Source organism: Balaenoptera musculus, chromosome 1 (genome assembly GCF_009873245.2).
Source record: "Balaenoptera musculus isolate JJ_BM4_2016_0621 chromosome 1, mBalMus1.pri.v3, whole genome shotgun sequence".
NCBI classification, from domain to species: Eukaryota; Metazoa; Chordata; class Mammalia; order Artiodactyla; family Balaenopteridae; genus Balaenoptera; species Balaenoptera musculus.
The window spans coordinates 137968031-137995677 of NC_045785.1; the positions used below are offsets into that span (position 1 = coordinate 137968031).

A 27647-nucleotide genomic window follows, 5' to 3' on the forward strand; every position below is an offset into this window, starting at 1 on the left:
TACAATAGCCAGGTCATGGAAGCAACCTAAATGCCCATCGACAGATGAATGGATAAAGACATGGTACATATATACAATGGAATATTACCTAGCCATAAAAAGGAATGAAATTGAGTCATTTGTTGAGACGTGGATGGATCTAGAGACTGTCATACAGAGTGAAGTAAGTCAGAAAGAGAAAAACAAATGTATTTTAATGCATGTATGTGGAACCTAGAAAAATGGTACAGATGAACCCGTTTGCAGGGCAGAAGTTGAGACACAGATGTAGAGAACAAACGTATTGACACCAAGGGGGAAAAGCCGCGGGGGGATGGGGATGGTGGTGTGCTAAATTGGGTGATTGGGATTGACATGTATACACTGCTGTGTATAAAATTGATGACTAATAAGAACCGGCTGTATAAAAAAATAAATAAAATAAAATTCAAAAATTAAAAAAAAAATTAATAAGTTCAAATGTAGGATTGTTGTATGTTAGTGAGACATAAGGTAAAGATGCTGAGAAGAGCTTGTTGTAATGTTGGTCAGCAAAGAATACAAGCAAGAAGGGAAAGAGAAAAGGGAATGAATTTACTGAAAAACCACTGTGTGCCAGACACTGCTAGGTATTTTATACATAGCATCTCATTTCATCCTCAAAAAACCCTATAAGGTGTCAGTGGTGGTGGTAGCCGTAATAGTAGTAATAAAACATTTATTTAGTACTTACTATGTGCTGGCCATTATTCTAAGCACATCACAAATATGAACTCATTTAATCTTCATAGCTCTATAAATAAGGAACACTCATAGCTCTATAAATAAGGAAATGAGGTATTATCCCCATTTTACAAATGAGGAACTAAAGCACAAATGGGTAAATAACTTGTTGAAAATCACATAAGTAGTAAGTGCCAAAGCCAGAATCTGAATCCAGGCAGTTTGGCTCCAGAGATCATCCTCCTCATCAGCACAGTACACAGTTTTTTCTCTTTTTAAAGCACTCTGCAAATAGAAATTGAGGTTCAGAGGTTAGGCAGCTTGCCCAAGACAGGCTATTTACCTGACTACAAAGTCCATGCCTTTTTGCTATACTACTTGTGAAGATCACCAGCATAAAGATGATGGGCATGGGGCTTCCCTGGTGGCGCAGTGGTTGAGAGTCTGCCTGCCAATGCAAGGGACACGGGTTCGAGCCCTGGTCTGGGAAGATCCCACATGCCGCGGAGCAGATGGGCCCGTGAGCCACAACTACTGAGCCTGCGCGACTGGAGCCTGTGCTCCACAACAATAGAGGCCGCGATAGTGAGAGGCCCGCGCATCGCGATGAAGATTGGGCCCCGCTCGCCGCAACTAGAGAAAGCTCTCGCACAGAAACGAAGACCCAACACAGCCATAAATAAAAATAAATAAAAAATTAAAAAAAAAATAAAAATAAAAAAAAAATAAATAAATAAAGATGATGGGCATGGATAAAACTGTTTAAGGAGAGAGTATAGAGGAGGAAAAACACCAAGTAAAGAATCTTCAAAGTTGAGAAAATTGTTAAAGGCTTATGTACATAGCTGTGGCTACCGTCAAATTAAAATATTTTGTCAACCTCAAAGGTAAATCTAAAATCAAAGATCTAAGCAAAGTGGAAGTTGATGATACTGCCTTCTCAGAGTAGCCTTCCTCTCATTATCCTGTCCTCTGAAGTTCATGGATATTTACTTACACAAATGAAGACAGGGTTGCAAAGCACTGAATAAAAATCAAAGAAATTTCTTACTGCCATATAGGAAAATAAAGCCAAAAACAGATTTAAAACCAAAACAATGGTAAGTAAAAATAAAAATATTTTAAAAGGCTGGAGATAAAAGCAAAATCTATACCTTACTTTACAATGATGTTTTAAAAGATATTTACAAATATAATTGGTGGAATAATTAATGTTATTGAAAATCTGATCTAATAAGCAAATCAAAGGAAAGTTAAATTTTGTTGAAAATAATAAAAATGGGTAGAATAGCAGATAAGATCAGTCTAGTAGTCCAGCTTTATCTCTAACCACTCTCCTCCTAGGTATTTAACACCATCCTTGCTGGACTTCTTTTAGTTGTTCACATATACCCCATACTCTCTTGTCAAACATGCACTCATTTACGAATTCAACAAAAAATGCTCAGCACCTACCTCGTGCTAAGCATCATGCTACGTGATTGGATGAATGGTAAACATACACCCCTTGCTCTCAAGAAGCTCATATTCTAGTAAAAGAGACAGACATGCAATAGATAGCCACAAAAGTATTTAATACAGTCATGATAAGGAAAAGTGCCAATAAGGGAAAGTGCAGCGTACATGGGAATATGTAGTATAATGTATTCTGGAAGGTTGAGAAAGCCTTTTTCTACGGAAATGACATTTAAATTGAGACCTAAAGGATGTGCAGTAGCTCTCTGAAACAACATGGTGTACACCAGGATATGGTATTAATGAGGAATAAAAGAGGGTACATGAAGGTGATGAGGGATAGGATTAGGCTAACTCTCAGAAGATTGTAATTATCAACTGGGTAGATAGTGGTGCCATTTACTGAAACAGAGAACTCTAGAATATAAACAAGTCAATGGATAAGATCATGAATTTAATCGTGGACATCTGAGTTGAAGTACTCATGAGGTAATCAAGGGGTGATGAGTAATAGGCAGCTAGACATATAGGTTTGGGGCTCAGAACGAAAATGTGGGCTGTGGATACACATTTTAGATTATCAGTGTATATAACTGAAGTCATGGGAAGAGATCAGATAAATCACTTAGGGATATTATAGTGCAGAAAAAAGATAAGTTCCAAGCATTTAGAGGACAGAAGGATAAAAAAACTAGAGTGACTGAAACCAGCAAAGTATTGTAACAGAAGACAGTGAAAAAGAGTATTCCAAGGAGAGAGCTGTGAAATGCTACTGAGAGGTCAAATGAGATAGAAATATTTACTGTGACTTAGAACACTTTCCCCTCTTGGGCTGGTTAAATTTACACTCATCCTTCAGGTTTCATCTGGTTATTTCTTCCAGCCAGCACTGCCAGAATTCCTAACTCTGGCTTATGTACGCATATTATATGCCTTCTGTACATACTCCTATCATAGCATTTATCATTTTGTGTTGTAATTGTAATAGCCTATTTACTTGTCCATATCTCAACCATAATTCAAACTTGTCAAATGTATGGAAGAAACAAGACTGTGGGTCTGGTTCAAAACCGTATCTCCCTCAAATGCAGTATTTCTCATATTTGTCTCCCGTAGCTACTAGCATAGCACCTGGCAACAAGACTAGTACTCTGTAAATAGTTGCTGACATATATTTATTTAGTACCTATTAATTGCCAATCTCTGAGCTGGACGTAATGGAGGAAATAAGGCATTACTGTCAGATAAGAATCCAACCTTCAAAGAGCTTCTTTTCTGATTATATGCAGCTATATAAATGAACAAATAATAACAGTGTATTTCTTACCATGTCAGTAGTCATCACTTTTGCTACGATATGTGTTATAGTCTTTCCAAAGTCTCTTTTTCCTTTCCTACGCCTCAGAATTCTTGGAAAGAAAGGCCCATGAACTCTGAAGTTGAAAACATTTATTTATGATTAAATTAACATGAAAAAGACTCAACATATACTTACTTAGAAAATTAAAACTTGGTACTAAGCATCTTTGAGAAATAGGTTTCACTAATTTTAAGCTTCTTGAGAGCAATGAGCAACTTGAGAGCAATGGAACAATTGAAATCTTTTAGATAACTGAGTGTTTAAACCTTTGAATTGTAAAATCTTTTCATTTTAATGAAAATCTGCATGCAACTCACTACAGTCATCTCAACTTTTCAATACAGTAGAAATTTTCTTGATTGTACTTTCATAATCCACTGAATTGTAGACACTTGAAGCAGCGATAGGTTATGTCTGTGATACTGAGGTATAAGAATGTTTGGGGACATGCCTAATTTGAGATACTATGTTCATTTAACAGATTGTTTTTGTTTCAAAGGTTAAGTTCTCCATAGATATAGTTGGCTGCTGGCCTCCCAGCAGAACAATTCTAGCTTCCCTCTTCATTGCTTTTTAACTGTTTGATGTTCAGCACTTTTAGTTAATTCCATTCTTTCTCTTCTTTCTGCTTTTCTTTACAGTTCCTGTTTCCTATCAATCATTTAAGTGTCATCAAAAGAAAGAAAAAAAAATTGAGTATAACTTTTACCATTACTGTCAGCCAAAAGGGATACTCCTTTTTCAACATATTTACCAGTAGTCTCCTTAGGTGTAATCTTTTGGGTTCTCTGCAGCACTTTGATTATTGCTTGATGCTAATGGGATGCAGCATTAATACCAATATTTTTCAGCTTATATTTCAATTGTTAATATTTTTGTAAAGCTTAAAATTTCAGAAAACTGTTTCTAAGAATTTATGACACCAATTATTAAATTTTGAATTTTAAGATACTAGCAATGTCCTCCAAAGCAAAAGTTTCATTTAACATTTCAAAATCAAACCCATTCAGCATTTTTATACCTATTTAAGCAATTGGTTTTGATTTTGAGAGAACTACTCATACATTTTTTTCACCGTATAGCTAATTACTAGTTGCTCAAAGAGTAAAGCATCTTACATGCAGGAAATAAGTAGTTCATCATACAATCTTAGTTTTGAAATTAAAGGTATATGTGATTTTTTAAATTATACCTTTATTAAGGTATAATTTACATAACAGACACTCATTTTAAATGAACCATTCTATGAGGTTTCACAAATGTATACACCCATTTAACTCAATCATAATAAAGATACAGAACATTCCCATCATACTGATAAGTTCCTTCATGCATCTTTGCAGTCAATCCTCCACACCCACTCCCAGAAAACCACTGATCTGCTTTCTGTCATAGATTTCCCTTTCTTGGAATTTTTTAATGGAATTTTAAAATGGAATATGCTATGTACTCTCTTGTGTCTGGCTTTTTTCAGTCAGACTATTTTGAGATCCATCATGTTATTTTGTGTATCAGCAATTTATTTCTTTATAGCATGGAACAGTATTTCATTATAGGATTTTCTATATACAAGCATGTCATCTGCAAGTACAGATAATTTTACTTTTCCCTTTCTGATCTGGATGACTTTTATTTCTTTTTCTTGCCTACCGCTCTGGCTAGAAACTCTAGTATGATTGAATACAAGAATGGACATCCTTGTCTTGTTCCTGATCTTAGGTGGGGAAATATCCATTCTTTCATCAGTGAGTATGATGTTAATTATAGGTTTTTCATAGATGGTCTCAAACAGGTTGAGAAAGATCCATGCTATTCCAAGCTTTTTGAGAATTTTTATCGTGAAAGAGTGTTGAATTTTGTCAAATGATTTTTCTATAACAATTGAGATGATAATATGGCTTTTTTGTGTATTACATTGATTTATTTTCATATGTTAAACCAACCTTGCACTCCTGGGATAAACTCCACTTGTCATAATGTATGATCCTTTTTATATGTTGCTAGACTCAGTTTGTTAAAGTATTACTGAGGATTTTGCATCTATATTTATATGGGATAGTTTATGTAGTTTTCTTGTTATGTCTTTCTATAGTTTTAGTATCAGGGTGATTGATAGTGGCCTCATAGAATGAGTTGGGGAGGTGTTCCCTTCTCTTTTTATTTTCTGGAAGAGTTTGTAAAAAAAAAAAAAAGTGGTGTTAATTCTTCTTTAAATGTTTGGTAGAATTCACCCGTGAAGATATCTGGTCCTTGGCTTTTCTTTGTGGATAGTTTTTAAATTTGCTAATTCAATCTCCCTACTTGCTATAGGTCCATTCAAATTTTCTGTTTCTGTTTGAGTCAGTTTTGGTAGATTGTGTCCATTTGATCTAGGTTATCTAATTTGTTGGCATATAATTGCTCATACTATTCCTTAATAATCCTTTTTATTTCTGTTCATATTTTCAACTTATTTGGGTAAATACCAACGGTTTGAATAAGTTTAGCTTTTAAGAAACTATCAAACCATCTTCAAAAGAGGCTGTACTACTCTGTATTCCCATAAATAATGAGAGTTCCTATTGCTCCACATCCTTGTCAGCAATTGGTATTGTCAGGTTTTTGCTCTGTTTTGTTTATTTAGCCATTCTAATAGGTTATAATGAGATCTCATTTTAATTTGTAACTCCCTAATGACAAATGATGTTGAGCATCTTTTTTTTAATTTATTGATTTATTGATTTTTGGCTGTGTTGGGTCTTCATTGCTGCGTGTGGGCTTTCTCTAGTTGTGGCGAGCGGGGTCTACTCTTTGCTGCGGTGCACGGGCTTCTCATGGTGGCTTCTCTTGTTGTGGAGCATGGGCTCTGGGTGTGCAAGCTTCAGTAGTTGTGGCACGCGGGCTCAGTATTTGTGGCTCACAGGCTCTAGAGTGCAGGATCAGTAGTTGTGGCACACGGGCTTAGTTGCTCCGTGGCATGTGAGATCGTCCCGGACCAGGGATTGAACCTGTGTCCCCTGCATTTGCAGGCAGATTCTTAACCACTGCGCCACCAGGGAAGTCCCTTGAGCATCTTTTTATATGCGTATTTACCATTCACCATCTATATATTTTCTTTGGTAAGGTGTCTGTTTAAGTCCTTTTCCCATTTTTAATTGGGTTATTTGCTACTTATGAATGAATTTTAAGAGATCTATCTATATCTATCTATCTATATATTAGATATGTCTCTTTTTTTTTTGGCCACACCACACACCATGCAGGATCTTAGTTCCTGACCAGGTATTAAACCCGTGCCCACTGCAGTGGAAGCACAGAGTCCTAACCACTGGACTGCCAGGGAATTCCCCTAGATACAAATCTTTTATAAGATATGTGTTTTGCAAATATTTTCTCCAAATCTATGGCTAATCTTTTCATTCCCTTAACAGTGTCTTTCACAGAGCAGAAGTTTTTCATTTTAATGAAGTCTAATTCATCATCTTTTTCTCTCATGGATCATACTTTTGGTGTTGTATATAAAAACTCATTGCCAAACCCAAAGTCACATAGATTTTCTCCTGTTTTATTCTAGAAGTCTTAGTTTGTTTACATTTAGGTCTACGGATCACTGTGAGTTAATTTTTTGTGAAAGGTGTAAGGTCTGTGTCTAAGTTCATGTTTTTGCACAAGGACATTCAATTATTCTAACACCATTTGTTGAAAAGAATATCCTTTCTCTATTTAATTTCCTTTGTCAAAAATCAGTCAACTATATTTGTGTAGATCCATTTATGGACTCTCTATTCTGTTCCATTGATCTATATGTCTATTCCTTCACCAATACCATGCTCCTCTGATTACTGTAGCTTTATAGTAAACCTTAAAATTGGGTAGTATGAGTACTCCCACTTTATTCTTCTTTGGTACTGTGTTGGCTATCTTAGGCTGTTGCCTTTCCATACAAATTTTAGAAGTAGTTGGTATCTACAAAATAGCTTGCTGGGATTTTCATTAGGATTGCATTGAATCTATAGATCAGGTTGGAAAGAATTGACATCTTAACAACACTGAGTCTTCCAATCCATGAACATGGAATATCTCTTCATTTATTTACATCACCTTTTCTTTTCTGTCATCATAGTTTTATAGTTTTTCACATATAGATCCTATACATATTTTGTTAGATTTATACCTAAGTATTCCATTTTTTTGGCTCTACTGTAAGTGGTATTTTTTAGAATTCTAAATTGTTCCTGGTATATAAGGAAGCAATTGACTTCTTCATTGAGGTTTATTGATTTACAATATTATATTAGTTTCAGGTGTACAACATGATTCAAAATTTTTATAGATTATACTTCACTTATAGTTATTATAAGATATTGGCTATATTCCCTGTGCTGTACAATATATCCTTGTAGCTTATTTATTTTATACATAGTAGTGTGTACCTCTTAATCCCCTACCCCTATCTTGTGTCTCCCCCTTTTCCTCTCCCCACTGGTAACCACTAGTTTGCTCTCTATATCTGTAGGTTTGTTTTCTTTTTTGTTATAGTCACCAGTTTGTTTTATTTTTTATATTCCACACACAAGTGATAACAGACAGTATTTGTTTTTCTCTGTCTGACTTATTTCACTAAGCATAATACCCCCAGGTCCATCCATATTGTTGCAAATTGCAAAATTTCATTCTTTATACGGCTGAGTACTATTCCATTGAATCTATATGGACTTAGGTTGCTTACATATCTTGGCTATTATAAATAATGTTGCTATGAACATTGGGGTGGAAGAAATTGACTTTTGAATATTAACCTTGCATCCTGTGAACTTGCTATACTCATTTTTTGTTCCAGACTTTTTTGTTATTGTGGTTGTTATTTAGGATTTTCTATGTAGACAGCCATGTCATCTGTAAAGAGTTTTATTTATTCCTTCCCAGCCTGTATACCTTTCATTTATATTTCTTGTCCTATTGCACTATCTAAGACTTCTAGTATGATGGTGAATAGAAGTGATTAGAGAAAATATTCTTGCCTTATTCCTAGAAGGAAAGCATACAGTTTCTCACCAGTGAGTATGATGTTAGCTGTAGAGTTTTTGTAATGTTCTTTTTCAATAAGAGGAATTCTCCTCTAGATCTATTATTATTATTGCTTGATCTATCAACTATTGAAAAAGGAATGCTGAAGTCTCCAACTATAATAGTGAATTTGTCTATTTGTCCTTGCATTTCTATCAGTTTTTGCCTCACATACTTTGATTCTCTGTTGTTGGGTGCATACACACATTAAGGATTGCCATGTCTTCTTGGAAAATCAAACCATTTATCATTATGCAATTCCTGATAATTTTACTGGTTCTGAAAGCCTACTTTGTCTGAAATTAATATAGCTACTCCAGCTTTTTAATGGTTGTGTTAGCATGAAGTATCTTTCTCTAACCTTTTCCTTTGAACATTTCTAGCCTTTATGTTTAAAGTGGGTTTCTTGTAGATGACATATGGTTGAATCTTGTCTTTTTATCCACTTTGACAATCTCTTATCTTTTGATTTATGTATTTAGATCATTCACATTTAGAGTAATTATTGAGGGACTTCCCTGGTAATCCAGTGGCTAAGACTCCATGCTCCCAATGCCGGGGGCCTGGGTTCAATGCTAGGTCAGGGAACTAGATCCCACACGCTGCAACTAAGAGGTCGCATGCCGCAACTAAAGACCCCGTGTGCCACAACTAAAAAGATCCCGCGTGCCACAACTAAGACGCAGCGCAGCCAAATAAATAAAAATAAATATTTTTAAAAATAAAGTAATTATTGATATCGTTAAATTAATATCTACTACACTTGCAACAGTTTTCTATTTGTTGTACCTCCTTTTTTGCCTCCTCTAGTTTTAGTTGAGCATTTAGTGATTCCATTTTATCTTCCCTCTTAACATATCAATTATTTTAAAAAGTTTTTTTAGTGTTTGCCCTATAGATGGCAATATACATTTTAAACTAAGTCCACCATCAAATAACACTATACTACTTCATGTACAGTACAGGTACCTTTTAACAGAGTATTCCCATTTCTCCCCTCCCATCCCTTATGATATTACTGTCACTTATTTAACCAATCCATACACAATTACCACCCAATACCATCATGAATACTATTACTTTAAATAGTTATCTTTTAGATTGATAGAGATCTATTGAGAATAAGAAAAAGAAAAGATTTTACCTTCATTTATTCCTCCTCCAAAGCTCTTCTTTTGTATAAGTAGATCTGAGTTTCTGACCTTTAATAATTTTTCTTCTCCCTGAAGAACTTCCTTTAGCCTTTCTTGCAAGGTCAATCTATTGGTGACAAATTCCTTTAGTTTTTGTTAGTTTGCTCTTCTTTTTTTTTTTTTTTTTTGGTCTAAGGAAGCTATTCCCCTTCACTTTTGAAGGATAATTTCACCAGACACAGAATTCTAGGATGGTGGTTTTCTTTCAACACTTTGAATATTTCACTCCACTATTATCTTGTTTACATGGTTTCTTATAAGGAGCCCATTGTATTTCTCATTCTTGTTCACCTATAGGTAGGGTTTCCTTACCCCCCTAGGCTTCTTTCAAGATTTTTTCTTTATCTGTGGTTTTCTTCAGTTTAAATATAATATGCCTATTTATACAGTTTTGGGGTATTTATCCTGCTTGGTGTTCTCTAATCTTCCTGAATCTGTGGTTTGGCGTCTGCATTTAATTTGGAAAAACTTCACCATTATTAATTAAAATTTTTTTTCTGCTGCATTTCCTTTTTCTCTTCTGGTATTCCAATTACACATATGCTACATTCTTTGAAACTGTTCCACAGTTTTTGGATGTTTTGTTGTTTTTTCATTATTTTTTCTCTTTGCATTTCAGTTTGAGACAATGCAATTGACATATCTTCAAGCTTTCTGATTCTTTCCTCAGTTGTGTCCCACTACTGGTGAGCCCTTCAAAGGTATTCTTCATTTCTATTTACAGTGTCTTTGATTTCTAGCATGATCTTTTAATTTGTTCTTACAGATTCCATCTTCTGCTTACATTATCCATCTGTTCTTGCAGGTTGTGTACTTTTTTCCATTAAAGTCCTTAACATATTAATCATAGCTTTTTTTTTTTTTTTTTGGCTGTACTGCATGGCATGTGGGATCTTAGTTCCCTGACCAGGGATTGAACCTGTGCCCCCTGCAGTGGAAGCACACAGTCCTAACCACTGGACCGCCAGGGAAGTCCCAATCATAGCTATTTTAAATTTCCTGTTTGGTTAATTCCAAAATCATACTTGAGTCTGGTTCTGATGCTTGCTTTCCTTCTTCAGACTTAGTTTTTTCTTGCCTTTTAGCATAAGTTATAATTTTTTGTTGAAACCTACGCATGATGTATTGGCTAATAGGAAGTGAGGTAGATAGGCTTTTAGTGTGAGGTTTTATATTAATCTAACCAGGAGGTAGCCTGTGTTTGTTTGTTGTAGCTTTAGGTGTCAGAGGCTTCAAATTCCTATAGTTTCCATATTTCTGTCTCCTCTATATATCTTTGGGCTTCCTTTAAAACTACTCTTGGAAGAGTCTGTGTCTTACAGCTCTTTTAACTATAATCCAGTTATTATACTGGAATACTGTTGGTATGGTTTCAAGTTTCGGCAGAGAGGAAGTGTTCTATATTCTTATGATTGATTATCAGGCTTTTACTGAGTCTATATCGCCAAACTGTGACCTTCACAAGTGTTTCTTAGTCCCCTCTTTCCCCAGACAAGAAGGCTAGATGGGGCTAGAGTCAGGGAAATGCCCTTCCTCTCGGTGGGAAAAAGCTCTGGTAAAGTCTTTTCCCCTGGAGAATAGATCTTTGTTATGGAGAATGCTTGGGGTATATTTCACAATGGTTACTTTTCCCTTCACCCTGCCACAGTCATAATGGGATCTTTCTTGGCTCTTCACCTGAGAACATAGTGAGACTCCTGGAGGTAAAACCCCACAAAGGTATGAGGTCTCCCTAAGAGCTGCAGCTCCCCAGGAGTTTCTCTCATACTCGTTAACATTCAGCCTCCAGCAATCTATCAAAATCACCATTTAAGTCTTTTACAATTTATGGCTCTAGTGGGTTCTGTTCAAGGTAAGCAGATCTTAGCTGTGACTCTTACCTTTCTCCAGATTTCAGGGTGGCAGTTTGTCCTGTGACCTCAGTTCTCTGATGGTTCCAAGAAAGTAATTTTCAAGTTTGTTCAGCTTTTTTCTTGTTGTAAGGATAGGAATGATAACTCACAAGCTCTTTACATGTCAGAGCTGAATCTGGAAATCCTTGGTTCTATTTTATAGTTTTCATTTCTCTGTTGAGATTCTCTGTATACTTATTAACGCTATGCTTTCGTTTAGTTCTCTGATATAGTTATAACAGCTGCTTTGAAGTCTTTGTCTGACAAATCTAACATCTGGGCCCACCCAAAATCAGACTCTATTAACTTCTTTTTTTCCTGAGGATAGATCTAAATTTCTGGTTTCTTTGCATATCTATTAATTTTGGGTTGAACACTGGAGATTTTGGATAATATATTCTGGTAACTCTGTGTTATGTTCTTCTGAGGATTGTTAGTCTTGTATTTTAGCAGGCAGTTAACTTGCCTGGCCTCAAAATGCAAAACGTTTTCCTTGAGGTATGTAGCAGCTGACATCTCTGCTCAGTTCTCTCAACTTCCATGTTTCGCTCTTATACTTCCTTATTTAGCAGGGTTCCCAGATTTCTCTCCCCTGCCATTGCTAGCAAAGTTTAGTGGACAGCCAATGATCTGAGCAGAGTTTATGCTCAAATTTTGGGTCTCACTCCTTTTGCAGCTCTCTCACTTTCAGACTATCCCAACTAAATTTCCAGCTTCTCTGCCAGCACTGTCTTTTGTCACCTTGAAAGTAAGATGCCATTTTTTTTGCTGCCTGGGCTATGAGAACTGGTGATGACCCTCAGACCAGAATGCCACAAGTTCCCATTTCTTACCCATTCCAAGGATAAACTTTTCTGGTTGCTGCTGCTTTTGGTCATTTCATAGTGCCTTAAAATATTTGGAGACTTTTAATATATTTTGCCAGATATTATAATTGCTATCTATGGAAGGGTTTGACCAATTAACTCACTCCACCACCCCTGGAATAAGATTCTCTGTGATTATAACTTTTAAGATGAGAGGACTCTGTGTTGCCCTATACCATTAGAATATAAAGTCTAGTGATGATAACTTGTATTAAAATTCAACTTTCATTGAATCTGGATTTCTAGATAAGTGGATTTCAAAAATCTTATCTATATTGATTCCCCAAAGTAATCCTAAGGTTTTGTTACACAGGAATCCCAATAACAACGAAACATCAAAAATGGGCACTAGAATGAGATTCTTAGTGATTTTTAAAAAGGGCAAACTTGGGGACTTCCCTGGTGGTGCAGTGGTTAAGACTCCACGCTCCCAATGCAGGGGCCTGGGTTCAATCCCTGGTCAGGGAACTAGATCCCACATGTGCACTACAACTAAGAGTTCGCATGCCGCAACTAAGACCCGGCACAACCAAATAAATAATTTTTTTTTTTTAAAAAGGTCAAACTTGAAAGAAAATAGAAAAAGAAAATATTTAGGCTAATAATTAATTGTTAGACAAGTAAAATATGGCTCAGAATTCCTAAGGCAAAGAATGAGTAAAGGTGGAACACAAAGGAAGGAGCTTAACAACTTAGTATGAAATAGCCAAAAGTCCTTTGGCTCCAATCAAGATTTTCCATTAATTTTGGGGTCATGAGCAAGAATTCCTCTTTCCCCTCTATTTCAAACAAAGACAGAAATATATACTTTACTGCACAGTAATGTAAAAACATTTTAATACATTCTGAAGTATTCTGGAGAATGATGCTGGTTAAATCTGCATTATTTTATTTAACATCAAAAAAACTTATCAACTTATTTTGGATAGAAAAGAAATTATGAGGCAGCCAAATTAGTCAACTCTCTCTCTACTTTTCATTTTATATGTGGATGGCATCTACTTACTCTTTTCTTATGCTTTGGCCAAAATTAAGAAGGTAAAGAAGAAAGGTAAGGAAAGGACTAGATTTATGAGATTTTTTTCATCTAAAAAACCCAAAACAATGATTTCAGTGAATTCAGCTAATATAAAAATAATTTTCCAATATTGGTAGTTGCACCTGTGCTTATAAATTGGACATCTACTTTTATAATCTATTTCAATTAGGGTAACATATATGACAAGTGATATGATAAAAGAATGACCATGCAATCTTTTTGTTTCCATTTAAAATAGAACAAATTATTACCTGAGGCGTAAATCTTCCCACATTTTCAATAATCCGCAGAGCATTACTATCTCATAGTACTTTTTCCAGCATTCAACAGCCTCTGCTGCAGATGGATCTTCTGTAATATTGCTCTGATACTCAATGAGCTCAATTCGCTTGTTTTTATACTTCTCCAAAGTTTTTTTGAAACGTTGTGCAATAGGACCAGGTATTGTTCCATCTTGTATATCACACCACCTGAAAAGTATCGGTATAGTTACAATGTTTATCTTACATAATGTGATGAATGTTTTTAACTATTTAACTATACTTACAAATTAATTCTTTCTTCAATCAAAGCAGTATAATTCTCACAACTTTCTTCATCATCCCAGTCCCTCCAAAGAAAGTCATAAAAAAACCTATGATAAATCAAATTGAGATGACAGTGATCAAAATCAGCCAGTACATGTTTAGAATTAAAAAGACATTCTGATGTCAGATATCTTTATATGAATCTTAATTGTTAAGAAAAATATTTCAAAATGATCTTTCAGTGAACTAATATTAAAAGTAAAACTTTATACATTAGATGATCTGCATTCTATTTCAAGTTACTACAGATAAGATAATGTTTCTTGAAGTGGGATTGTAAAATTCATGTTCCACATTTCACAGATTGTGGCTATGATTTTGTTTACCAAAGAAATAATACTTGAGATATCATCATATTTTTATATTGGGGGGAGCATTAGGAAAACAAAAACATGCCCCCAATATTCTGTATTATGCTTATGTATAGCTTCTCTCAAATTGTATCAACTTGTAAGAAGCAGTCACAATGGGGATGATGACATCAGGTATTTGTAATGCCTTTAAATGTGAAAAATGAAATCTAATATATTTAAGATGCTTAAATATGAACAGAATTTAGTTTTGTTTTTTGGATTTTGGTTTTTTTTTGGCTGCGCCGTGCAGCTGCCCCAATCTTAGTTCCCCGACCAGGGATTGAACCTGGGCCCCAGCAATGAAAGCACTGAGTCCTAACCACTCAACTGCCAGGGAATTCCCTAGAATTTAGCATTACTTATCTCTAGAACTGTTTAAAATTCAATTTTTGTAAAATGCAAGATCAAAAAACAGCAAACTTACTGCCCATATATATTACTTCCACAACAGAGAATGTTTTAAGTAAAAGTTACAAGTATGTTCATTAAAAATAGAAAAATTGAATTCAGCAGTGAGTAAAAGTTAAATAAAGTGCCTATATGAACAAGACTTACATATTAAATTAACTTTTTGAATATGAGAACTTGAACTTTCAGAAGAAAAAAACCTCTAATACCTTACAACTTCCAAGGCCAAAGCAATATCATGTAAATCAGAATCTTGGCCTTCAACAGGGTACACTTCCAACAGAGGCACACTATGCTCTAGTTCTTCCAAAATCTCATCGACCAAATCCCTTGGAATATTTGCAATGTTAGAAGAAAAGGGCTCAGCAACAGAAACAGTAACTTTGAAACAAGATGATGAGCTTTGGCGTAGTTTACAAGTTACCTAAGATAAATATTATAAAATTTGTAATTATAAATGAAAGTAAACCACAAGAATTCTTTCTCAAATATGACCTACTCATAAAATTTCTTCTTTTAAATTTTTATGACTTCTCTAACAATCAACATACATAATAATAATAGATCAATAGTGAATAAAATGTCAACACAATTTTTCAAACTAATTCTTAAACAACATTAATTTTAAGGTTCATGAGAGGAATTGCCTATCTCCCACATTATTTCTAAGTTTGAGTTGCCAGACTTTGGGATTTTATAAAACAGTAGTATTAAAAAAAGTTTTTGGACTAATTTTGCCATAAAAGTATGTTTTTAAAAATCCTACTATCTATATTACATTATTTTTAAAAGAAAGGCTAATAAAGTACCAAAAAAAGTAGAATGGACATAATCAAAAAATGAAGTCCTGAAAAAAAAAGGTAAAGTCCTTAGGTTGAATAAATTTAGCTTCATAAACAACACACTATATTGTGCTTACTTGTCTCATTTCACCACAATAGAGTGATAACCTCCAGCACGTCTGAAAATCAGTGCTTGAGAACCACTGAGTTGACAGTAGCTTTAAAAATTAATAAATTATGCTAAGTATTAACACAAAATTTAAAATTACACAAGTTGGTAAAAGGGTACAAACTTTCAGCTATAAGGTGAATAAGGTCTGAGGATCTAATATATAGCATAGTGACTATAATTGACAACACTGTAGTATATATTTGAAATTTCCTAAGAGAGAACTTAAATGTTTTCACCAAATAAGGGGGGGTGGTAAATATGTGAGGTGATGGATATGTTAATTAACTTGATGAAGGGAATCCTTTCACAATGTATATGGGTATATATACATATATATATATAAAATCATCATGTTATACACCCTATCCTACAATTTTGTTAGTTATACCTCAATAAAGCTGAAAAAAAATACACTTCCAATAATCAATTTTAAACATTTTCAAGTACATCTCCAATAAAATTGTTTATTTTTAAGTAGATTTTATTTACCTAATGCTACTTATAGCAGCTTTATTCATAACTGCCAAAACTTGGAAACAACCAAGATGCCCTTCAGTAGATGAATGGATAAATAAACTGTGGTACATCCAGGAAATGGAATATTATTCAGTGCTAAAAAGGAATGAGCCATCAAGCCATGAAAGGACATGGAGGAACCTTAAATGCATATTACTAAGTGAAAGAAACCAACCTGAAAAGGCTGTATACTATATGACATCCTTGAAAAGAGAAAATTTTTTCTACTCTTTTACTTAACTGATAGTGTGACTGGGTATAGAATTCTAGGTTAGGATATCACTTTTGTTGACAATATACTTACATAGCCTTTTAAAGTTAAGAACTTACTTTTGAGAAGTCCAATGCTATTCTGCCTCTTGATCATTTATATGAACTTATTGTTTTTCTCTCTGTAATCCTGCTCAACCTTCTCTTCGGCCCTCGTGTTCTCAAATTTCACTATGTGCTAGACATTCAGTGGGCCTTTTCAATCTAGAAATTCATGTCCTTTTGTTCTAGGAAACTTTCACAACTTGACAATTTTCTTTCCTCTGTCTGTTGTTCTTGTTTTCTCCTCTTCCTATTTCTCTCTCTCTCTCCTTCTCCTCTTCCTTTCCTCCCTCCCTCCCTCCTTCCTTTTCTCTCTCTAGAACATTTAATTGGATGTTGGACCCAATCCCCTAATTAGTCTCCTCTCTTTCCTTTCCATTTCTTAGTCCTTCAGCTCTACTTTATGGGAGATTTTACTCCACTTTATCTTCCAATGCTTCTAATATTTCTATTCAGTTTTTCACTTGCTGTTGTATTTTTATTTTCCAAAAGCTCTCTTTCTTTCTTGGAATTTTCCCATCATACAGGATCCAGTTCTTGTTTCATGAATGCTTTAGCTTGTCTCTTCTTTCTGAGAATATTAATAGTTTTATATATGTGTGTGTGTTTTTCTTCTCCCTGTCATCTGTTTCTTCCAAATGTCTTCTTTTCTGCTGTTTTAACCACTGTTTTGATATTAAAGTTTCCTCAAATGTCTGGTGACCCTTGGCTGTCTGCTCATATTTAAGAGTTGAGCACTATAAAGGTAATTGGAAGGTCTGTGTGGAACAAGTCTACTATGGATCCACTGTAAGATGTTCTGCCCAGGCTCTTTCCACGGGAACTTCATATATCAGTATCTTTAGATCTTTTCTTTTGAACTGATCATAGAAGAATCTTTCAACTCTAATGCCTAGAGACATATGCCTTAGCTGCCTGTGTTATAGAAGGAGAATCAGGGTAGAAGGCAGAGGATCCTAACATTCAGTACCAATGAAGTATCACAATCTTTTTTTCAGTGGGATACTCCCATCTTTAACCATGCTTCTCAAGCCAGCTTCTTAAATCTGTAGGTTTATGTCTTTTGCTAAATTTGGGGAATTTCAGCCATTATTTCTTTGAATATTTTTTTCAGCCCAATCTTTTCTTCTAGGACTCTGAAGACATGAATTGTTATAGTCTAACATGGCCCTGAGGCTCCATTTTTTGTTTGTTTGTTTTTTGGTTTTAGGGGTTTTTTTCATCTATTTTCTCTCAGGTGTTCAGTTAGGTCATTTCTATTATTCTCCCTTCAAGTTTACTGATTGTTTCCTCTGTCTTCATTCTGTTGTTGAGCACATCCACTGAGTTTTTAATTGCAGTTACTATATATTTTTTAGTTTTAGTTCTAAAACTGTTTTGGTTTTCCTTTATATCTTTCATTTCATTTTCTTTATATCTTTCATTTACTTACTTTCTATTTCTTTGCCGAGACCTATTTTTTCATTTCGCATGTGTTCATAATTGCTCATTGATGCATTTTTATGATGGCTGCTTTAAAATCCTTGTCAGATCACTCTAACATCTGTGTCATCTTAGTGTTGATGTCTATTGGTTTATCTCATTCAAGTTGAGATCTTCCTGGGTCTTAGAAGTGATTGAGAGTGATGACAAGTAATTTTCTATTAAAACCTGGACATCTTATGTATTACATTGTGAGAGTATTGATTTTATTTAAATCTTTTATTTTATCAGTCCTCTTCTGACACCAACCTGGCATGGAAAAGGGGCTTTGTTACTGCCAGGTGGGGATGGAAGTCCAGATTCTCTGCTCAGCCTCTGTTGACACTGGAGGGTGAGGGGGTTGTTCATTACTGCTATTCAGGGGTGGGAGTTCAGGTTCTCTATTAGGCCTCCACTGATACCACCCTGGCTGAGAGAGAGGAGAGCACCTCATTACTGCTCCCTACATTGTCTCCACTAACATCATGGGGGTGGTAGTGAAAGTTCTGATTCTTCACTAGACCTTTTCTGACACCATCCTTGCAGGTAGTGGAAGGAGTCCCTTTACCAGTGGGGGTGGTAGTCTGGGCTTCCCATGTAGTCTACACTGACACCATGGGAGGCAGGGAAAGTTCCTTATCACCCAGCTCCCCATTTTCTTCCCACTAGATCTTCTCTAACACCACTCTGGGAGTGGGGTTAGTGTGCCTTGTTACAACTTGGCAAGGGTGGAAGTGTAGGTTCTTCACTTTGTCTTTTCTTGCAAGATGGGAGTGAAGAGCAGCAGTTTTTTTTCTGTATTGTTTGGCTGTCCCTTTCCTGACTTTGACTAGAGAAAGCAGGCTTTTGAGGGGAATTTTTTATTTTTTTTCCTACACCTGTTGGTGTTTCCAGATTTCCAGCTCCTCTGGTACACAGTCTAGGATATATGAAGCAAAGCCCAGGGAACTCATCATCATGTCGTTCCTTGTGTCACAAGGTCCCTAGACAATCTGCCTTCTCTCCAACTTTCAGAGTTTTATGTTTATTTATACATATAATCCAGGGTTTTTAGCTGTACTTGATAGGAAGAATAGGGAAAAGTTTGTCTACTCCATCTTCCTGGAAGGGAAGTCTCTGTTTCTTAAATAGCTTTCAAGCAATTCTTCTTGAATTCAAGCTCCATCTTCAACCCAGTTCAAGTTCTAAGTACAGTCAATTCCTAAGCCTTTGGAGTTATTCAGTGTAAATCATGTGTTTTTTTTTTTTTCTTCGGCTTTCCCTGCTGTAAACAGAATTCAACTTTCTTAGCTCTACTAAGTCAGTTTTCATTTATTTATATGTTTTACACCTTCTAAATTGTGTTGCTATTGTCTCCTTTTCTATCTCTTGTCCTTGGGTACCTTTTAAAAAATTCCTTTGCTATCATTTTGGTGGAGGGCTCTGGGGACAATACTATAAGAGAAGATACTACAAGTTTTCAGACAGAAAAAAATATATCATCTGGACTTCCCTAGTGGCACAGTGGTTAAGAGTCCGCCTGCCAATGCAGGGGACACGGGTTTGAGTGCTGGTCCAGGAAGATCCCACATGCCACAGAGCACCTAAGCCCATGTGCCACAACTACTGAGCCTGCACTCTAGAGCCCATGAGCCACAACTGCTGAGCCCATGCACTGCAACTACTGAAGCCCACGAGCCTAGAGCCTGTTGCTCCACAACAAGAGAAGCCACTGCAATGAGAAGCCTGTGCACCATAACGAAGAGTAGCCCCCGCTCACTGCAACTAGAGAAAGCCCACATGCAGCAATGAAGGCTCAACACAGCCACAAAAATATATACATATATTTTATATCTATATATATATTTATATATAGAGATATATATATATATCATCAAAGAATCAGTGACACTGGATTCTCAACCAGCAACACTGGAAGTTTGAAGACAATGGAATAGAATTTTACAAATTCTGGGCATGAAATCAAACCTAGATTTGTGTACCCAGTTAATCTGTCAAATAAACTTGAAGATCTGTAAAGATATTTTCAAGCACACAGTATCACAGAAATTTTATCTACTTTGTGTCCTTACCCATGAAGCTATTAGGATAAGATCCTTGGCCAAAATGAGAGAATAAACTAAGAAAAAAGGAATTTGGGGAAATAGGTTATTTACACAAGAGAATGATGAAAGAAATTTCTACGATGATGATGGAGGGAGATCCCAAAAACTGTCCAGCAGGTCTAGACATCACCAAGTTTTAAAACAGGCTTTAGAACCAACGAGCCTATTACTGGAGTTGGGAGTGTGTGGAAATAGCCACGATGCAAGCTGTGAATATTGAGCACAGCTCAAAGTTACTATTTCCTCTTTACAACTATGATATAGCAGAATCAGGTAAATAACCAATTTCCAGAATCCACTGAGAATTCCCTTAAACATCTGCAAATTAAAGATTCTCTAAGCCTTCATCAAGGGATATAAACAAAATTTTAAAGCATGTTGTCCAAGAAATCTTATTGATGGTGACTAGACGTGCTTTTTTTACAAAATTTTTAAAACTCAACCAAAATTCTGTCATCAGAGATAACCATTGTTAACCTTTTGCTCTTTATCTTCCAGTTTTATTCCTATGTACTTCGTTGGATCATACTGTATATTTAGTTTTGTGTCTTCTGTTTTACTTTATGTACACAATGAGCACGTTCTAAATCATTAAGAGTTTTTTGGTTATCATAAGTTTTATAACTACATGATATTCTATCTTATGAATATATTATCATTTATTTGATCCGTATCCTATTATTAAACTTTTACGGTCTTCCCAATTTTTAATTTTATAAATATCACTTGATTACCTTAAATACATAAATCTTTTTCTACATTTATGATTTCTATAGAATGAATTTCTAGAAATAAAATGAACATTTTAATTTTAATTTTTATTTATTTTTCTGTGCAGTGGGGTCTATTTATTTATTACTATTTTTATTTCTTCCAGCTTTATTGAGAAATAACTGACTTACAACAAATAAACTGTTTTAAAGTTCTTAATATATTTTACCAAATTGCTTTCTACAGAGGTTATAAAAAAGTTTCCTTAATATTTGGCCCACTTTGTAACAAAGATGAAGGATATGCTAGATTTCCTTCCAATCAAATATTATATTTCCAAGCTTTTTTTCTTTGTTGTATGGATCTGTATTAGGCAGAATAATGGCCCTCAAATGGTCCCCTAATACTTAGAACCTGTGAATATATTACTTTACAAGGCAACAGGGACTTTGCAGATGTAATTACGGTTAAGGAATTGAGATGGGGAAGTTCTCTTGGATTACCCAGTTGGGCTCATTCTAATCATGAGTCTTTTAAAATGGAAGCACCTTTCTAAACTGTAGGGAACCGGAGAGATAGTGTGAGAAGGACTTTGAAAATGGATAAAGGGGGCCACAAGTCATGGAATGCAGGTACCTTATAAAGGCTGGAAAAGACAAGGAAACAGATTTTCCCCTAGAGCTTCCAGAAAGGAATGAGCCCTGTCTACTCCTTGATTTTAGCCCAATTAGTCCCATGTCAGATTTCTTTCCTATAGAATTGTAAAATAACAAATTTATATTAAGCCACCAAATTTGTGGTAATTTGTTGCAGCAGCAATAGAAAACCTAATATAGCATCTAAAGCTAAAGCCAGAGATTGAGGTCCATAGGAATAAATTATTGTGACTTCAGAACAAGGAGCATTATATAGCACTGTTGATATTTCAATCCAAGTAAGACTAAAGAAGTAGAGGCAGACAAAACCACCAAATCTGAATTGTGCAGCACAATCTTAAGAGGTCCCAAGAGCTAGTCTCAATGCCTTGTAATGCAAAGAATTAGAATCTGCCAATACATTATTCTGCTTTTCTTCTGTTCTCGCTTTTCTTCCCACCTTTCTAATGTTTAAAGGACCTTAGCATTTCCTAGAGGATTTTAAAGCAATCTAATTATGTGTAATCTTGTTTGTTATTTTTGGAATAGGGAAGAGAGCAAATATATTGCATGTAAAATCTTAGAGCTTGACAGAATTTTTGGATAACCTAATCCAGTGAGTTTCCATGTAACTTTAGGGATCTTGAAAAGTTTTATGGAATGTAGGGGCTATCATGTGATGTTGAGAGAGAAGCCAAGCAATTGCTATGATACCATCCCTCATTTCAATCAGAAATGTTCCACTTTAATATGTTGTATATGTGGGACTTCCTCATAAAACTTGACTGAAAAAACCCAAACTTATACTGTTAAAAAAAATTTTTAAGATACTATAGAGTCCACCTCCTCTTATTTTATCCACATGAAAAAAGTCCAAAGAAGTTATGAAAGTTCTAGGCAAAATCTACTCAAAATCTGAAGTTGGTCAAACCTCAAAGAACCACTAAAAATAGAGTATTATTAGAAAATTAATCCCAAGACTTTCATATTCTTTTGTAGCATCTATGACTGAAAATATGCCATCCTTTACTGTAAAAATACCACTAATTTACTTTTCCATATAACACAGAATTGAACTGTTTTCAGGCAGTGTGCAATGTAATGAGTTTCAAAGACAAATTTTTCTTGTCACCGAAACCACAGATTTGAAATATCTATCTGAAACAGGGGTACCATTTGTGATTGTAAATATTGATTTCTATACAAGGATAATTAACCTTTAAGGGAATCGAATTTATAATGTCAAATATGCTACAATATTTAATGTATAGACCTATAAAAGCAAAATTGTATCAGCTGAAGGTTTGGAAGTGGATGTATTATACTAAAAGGGCACTTTTCACAGGAAAATATTTCAAATTTTACCAATAGTTTTCTGATCTATTTTTTTCTTTCCTAATGTAACTAAACCTCATAATTCAGATAAATGAAGATTAAAGAGAAATGACGGGGAAAAAAGGCCCAAGTTAATTAAAGCCTAAGTTACTAAATTTTAAGAAATGCACCTTAGTTATTTTTATGTTATTTGAGCAATTGAAACTAGGCTAATAAATATTATGTACTACTACTAGATTTGATTTAATGACAACTGTTTATAGGTAAATGGGTGCTAATATCCCTCCTTACCTTCTTTTTACACTATTAATTTGCTTAGAAACTTAAAATAGAAGTAAACTTTTGTCAACCTTTGTTTAAGTATCAAAGCCTCAAATTAATAAGGTTACATTTTGGTCTTAAAAAGAACTGATAATTTCACTCAAAGAACACGGATCAGGTGAAAATTATTTACCTCAACCAGTATACCAACAAAAGAAATAGAAGCTTCTTCATATTTCACAAAGAATAACTCAGGATTAGTTTTCCAGACTCCAAGCCATGTGCCTTTCAACTTTAATTTTTCTGATAGGTATTTACTCATAGCATCATCAGCATCTTCTGCCTAGCAAAAGAAAAAATAGATACATATAAATATATGAAATTATAGATTTATATATATTTTTACTGATTTCTATTTAAATATGAAACGAATATACCCTTAAATAATGAAAAACCTGGGAAATAATAGACTTTTAACTGAATCTATATTTAATGGAAAATAGAAACATTAAAAAATTAAAATAAATTTAAAAGAGATCTATTCATTCAATAGAGTAATTCAGAGACGAGACATCTACTTATTATGTTTTAAGTAATTTGTTTTATTAATCCACTGAGCAAAAAGTATACTGTTATTATACATATAAAAACATAGTTATTATCATGTTAAAAAACTTAGTAATGATTTTTTCTGAACTTTAAAGATTTATTGACTTTATTTAAAATTTATTCAGTACATAAAAATTTAAAATAGAAATCCACTCTATAAAACAAATGAGCATATTAAGCATTCAAGAAATATCTGCCCATTTGATTTTCTACATTTCAATTCAGCGACCTCAGGATGATAATCTAAACTATTTTGAAACTCAGTCATTAGACCCTGACTGATTAATGACACTGTGATTTATATAAATGTTTTTCAATTGCCTTTAAGAGGTCTAGCCTTCTCCAACCCTGAATATCAAATATAAGTTGGTCATTAAATACCATTCTAGTTTTATGGTAACAGTATTTTTAAATTTTTTCTTCTGATTATAAAATATGGTTAACCTACAGAAAATCTGCAAAGTACAGATAATATAAGGAAAACAAAAACCACCCCTAATCCTGACAGCCAGAATAACAATTGTTGATATTTTGGTGCATTGCCTTCCAGTCTTTTTTCTATGCATATCTTCATCCATACATATGAAGCATATGTTTTGTCTTCTGATTTTTTTTCCTTAACATTATAGCATAAGCATATCTATAGTTTCTGAAAACATAATTTTTACAGCTGCATGATTTTCCATTATATGAAGCCACCACAAATTCTTTACAGCCCCCATAGTTGGAAATTTAGTTTCTAGTTTTAAAATTTTATAAACATCGGTGCTATGAAATCCTTGTACACAAATTCTTCTGCTATAACTTAAAAAAAAAAAAAACAGGTTAGAAAAAACAATATTTGCTCTATTCATTGTTACCAGGTATGTATCTTCTTTACAAAACCTCATTCCACATCCTAGACTGATGGCTGGGAACCACCCTTAAAGTGTAAACGTTTTGAGTTATTGTAGTGTAAAAGTCAAGGCTAAGTAATCTTATCCTTATGCTTGGGCACAGACTGTTAACGAAAACACAAAGATGCACACCTGGGCACTGATAACCTCTCAGAAAACCAGAAAACACTGTGTGATCTGTTTGAAGGAAAATCGAATTGGAACTCCTTTAACAGGGCCTGGGAACCTCTAACAAGGTGGAAGCCCTGGAAGTGTGGAGTAAATTTACTTTTTGAAACGCAGGGTTTCTTTGTGCCCTCTGTACCCCCGTCAGCATAGGAGGAGGCCCCGAGTCCCTCGGTGCTGGATTCCCGTCCGTTTTCTTCTCCTTCTCCTCACCTTGCAGCCCTGCAGCACCTCGTCGCAATACAGCGCCACCTTCTCCTCCCGCCACATCCCCCTCATGGCGGACACGCAGACTGGGGGCAGTGGCTGCGCCTTCCCGTCATCCTCCTCCGGCACTGGGAGAAGGGGCTCCTCTTCCTCCTCCTCGGACCCCTGTCCCCGGCCCTCGGCCTGAGAGCCCGGCAGGAGCTGGAGCCGCCGCTGGGCCGCCTCCCGGCCGGCTTTGCCCTTCACGGGGCGAGGGGAGGCCACCACCGACCGCACGGCAGACGCGGCGCTCTTCAGGGTCCCCGCCTCCACCGAGTCCCTGGTGAGCGCGGAGACAGCCTTCTCGCCTCGCCGGCCGGGGCTGACGGTTCGGTCCGAGTCTTCAGGCACCGTGGCTCTGGATCCCGACGCCATCTCCTCAGCACCCTGCGGGCCAGCGGCAGCCGTTAGTCGCTTTTCCCGCCCGGATCGCGCGAGCCAATGGGTGAGCAACGAGCGCGGCGGCTCGAGGGGAGCCCGCCCGGAGGGAGTTGGGGGATGGGGTGGTGGGCGCGGGTCCGGGTGTCGCGGGTGGTTCTGGGGCTTGGAGGTGGGTAGGGATACTGTGGGGCGCGACGGGGCGGGGAGGGGGGGAAGGAAGGTTCTGGGCCAGCTCTTGGCGGGTGGGGGAGGGGCGCCACTAGATGATGCCCACTCCGCGGGCGCTGGCTCTAACGTCACCCTGCTCACCTCAGAACCATCCAGAGACAGAATTCTCTCCCCATGGAGGGTTTTCATAGGGTCCTCACACGTTTTCAGGGTGATTGTGCGTCACCCTCCAGGTCCTCATGACCTAACGAATGTAGGTGGGACCTAACCCTCTACACACACGTGTCTGCACAAACACAGCCTGGAGGAAAATTTATTTTTATACTGGGTGATGACGGTAACTACAACTTTCTGGTTATTACTAGAGGAAACTCCAGTGTCAAATCCAACGACCTAGGTTTCCTCCAACATATTCACAGGGTTCCCCAAATAAAATTTCTTTTACATTTTAAGCAAGACACTTTCTGCCAAGAAGGATAGGTTAGTCTATTTTCATGCCCCTATTGTGTTGCTTAAAATTCTCACGTGAAAGATTATATTATGTAACTGTTAAACTGGACGCAAATTTCCAGCTGGGAGTAATGTGCGCAAACTATAAACACTTTCACAATAAAAGTCTGCTCAAGATAATACTTTGGAGAACAGAGACCATTCGTTTCTGTGATTTTGCTATTGAATGTACGTTGAGCCAACTGGAATAACTTTTGTTTACAGTCTAGCTGTGAAATACTGTATTGGGGCTGACAGCTCCCACGGAGAGGAACACCATTGGGAAAACACCTGCCTGCCTTCCCCTGATCTGGAAGGACACTGTGTTAAACTTGGAGTTTATTTTGAGGAAAACATTAGTATTAATATCGTGTAACTATAGTTCAGGGAATAATTACAATATTCATCATGTTTAACTCTAAGTTTATTTCTTTTGTCAGAAGTCCTGGATTTTTTAAAAAAACGATCCCACACTGTAGATTTTACTCACCAAAAGTAAAATCAGTTACACAAGCATCTCTTGAAAAAGTTTGTTTTGAATAAAATTTGGGTTTTTTATTCTTAGGTTCAGAATAATAGAGACCACTTGACTTAGTCAGAAGTTCGAAAATAACAACCTCCCACCAAAAAAAGAGGAAGAAAACAAATATTTGTTAGGAACCTGCTATGTGCCAGGCAATGCATAAATGCCAAGTCATAGAAATAAAAGACAAAATTCTTATCATCATAATCCTAGTGAAGGGTGCACATAGGTGAATAGATGACTGTGTTTGGTAAGGACCATGATAAAAATATATATACATATATAAGTATACATATATATATGTATATACAAATATATGTATATATATATATTTTTTTCCACATTGTGAGAAAAAGGGACTTTTCTTCCCAGAAGTGATACTTAAGCTGAATCTTGATTATGAAAGCAATATCTGTTCCCTGAGCCAATTTTGCAGTACAGAAAAGCATAAGAAAGAAGAAAATTTAAATAACTTTTTCTTCTTATTGCAATGCCTGGCAATAACAGCTGCTAAATTTGGTAATATTTTCTTTCAGTATTGTTTCCTATCACATTATTACAAAGTTTTGGTCCTATTAACTTCATTTTGTTTTTTATTTAGTGTATCATAAGCATTTTCTTATCATTACAAATTATTTAAACACATCATTTTCAATAGCTACATACAATTTTTTTGTATGGATATAATTTCCTTAAACCTATACTTTCAGATATTTGGGTTACATTAATTTTTATAATAATAAATATGCCATTTTTAATATCTTTGTGCATAAATTTTTGAAAATTTCAGATCCCCTCCCACCACCCCCAGGGAAAAGCGGGATTCCTGAACCAATTTAAGGCTCTCAGTATTGCAAAATTGTTTCCCAAAAAGGATGCATTAATTTCTACTTCACTTAGCAGATAAGATTCCCAGATGGGCTGTTATGAAATAGAAGTAGACTATAGGCGCCTACGGCAGGGGTAGAATGGGGGATGG

The 27647-nt window shown here is 35.7% G+C and overlaps 1 protein-coding gene across 1 annotated transcript in view; it reads right to left on the reverse strand.

Moving 5' to 3' along the window:
- The window catches only part of SHCBP1L (SHC binding and spindle associated 1 like), a 44350-nt gene extending 18831 nt beyond the window's left edge, over positions 1-25519 (reverse strand). The window contains exons 1-6 of the mRNA XM_036870833.1: positions 25075-25519; positions 23385-23534; positions 15111-15325; positions 14101-14187; positions 13805-14023; positions 3485-3590 (exon numbers count right to left, since the gene is read on the reverse strand). Of these exons, the coding sequence (XP_036726728.1) occupies positions 3485-3590; positions 13805-14023; positions 14101-14187; positions 15111-15325; positions 23385-23534; positions 25075-25482 (1185 nt within the window). The 5' untranslated portion in view covers positions 25483-25519. The remainder of the gene's footprint in view (positions 1-3484; positions 3591-13804; positions 14024-14100; positions 14188-15110; positions 15326-23384; positions 23535-25074) is intronic.
- Between the last annotated feature and the right edge of the window lie 2128 nt (positions 25520-27647).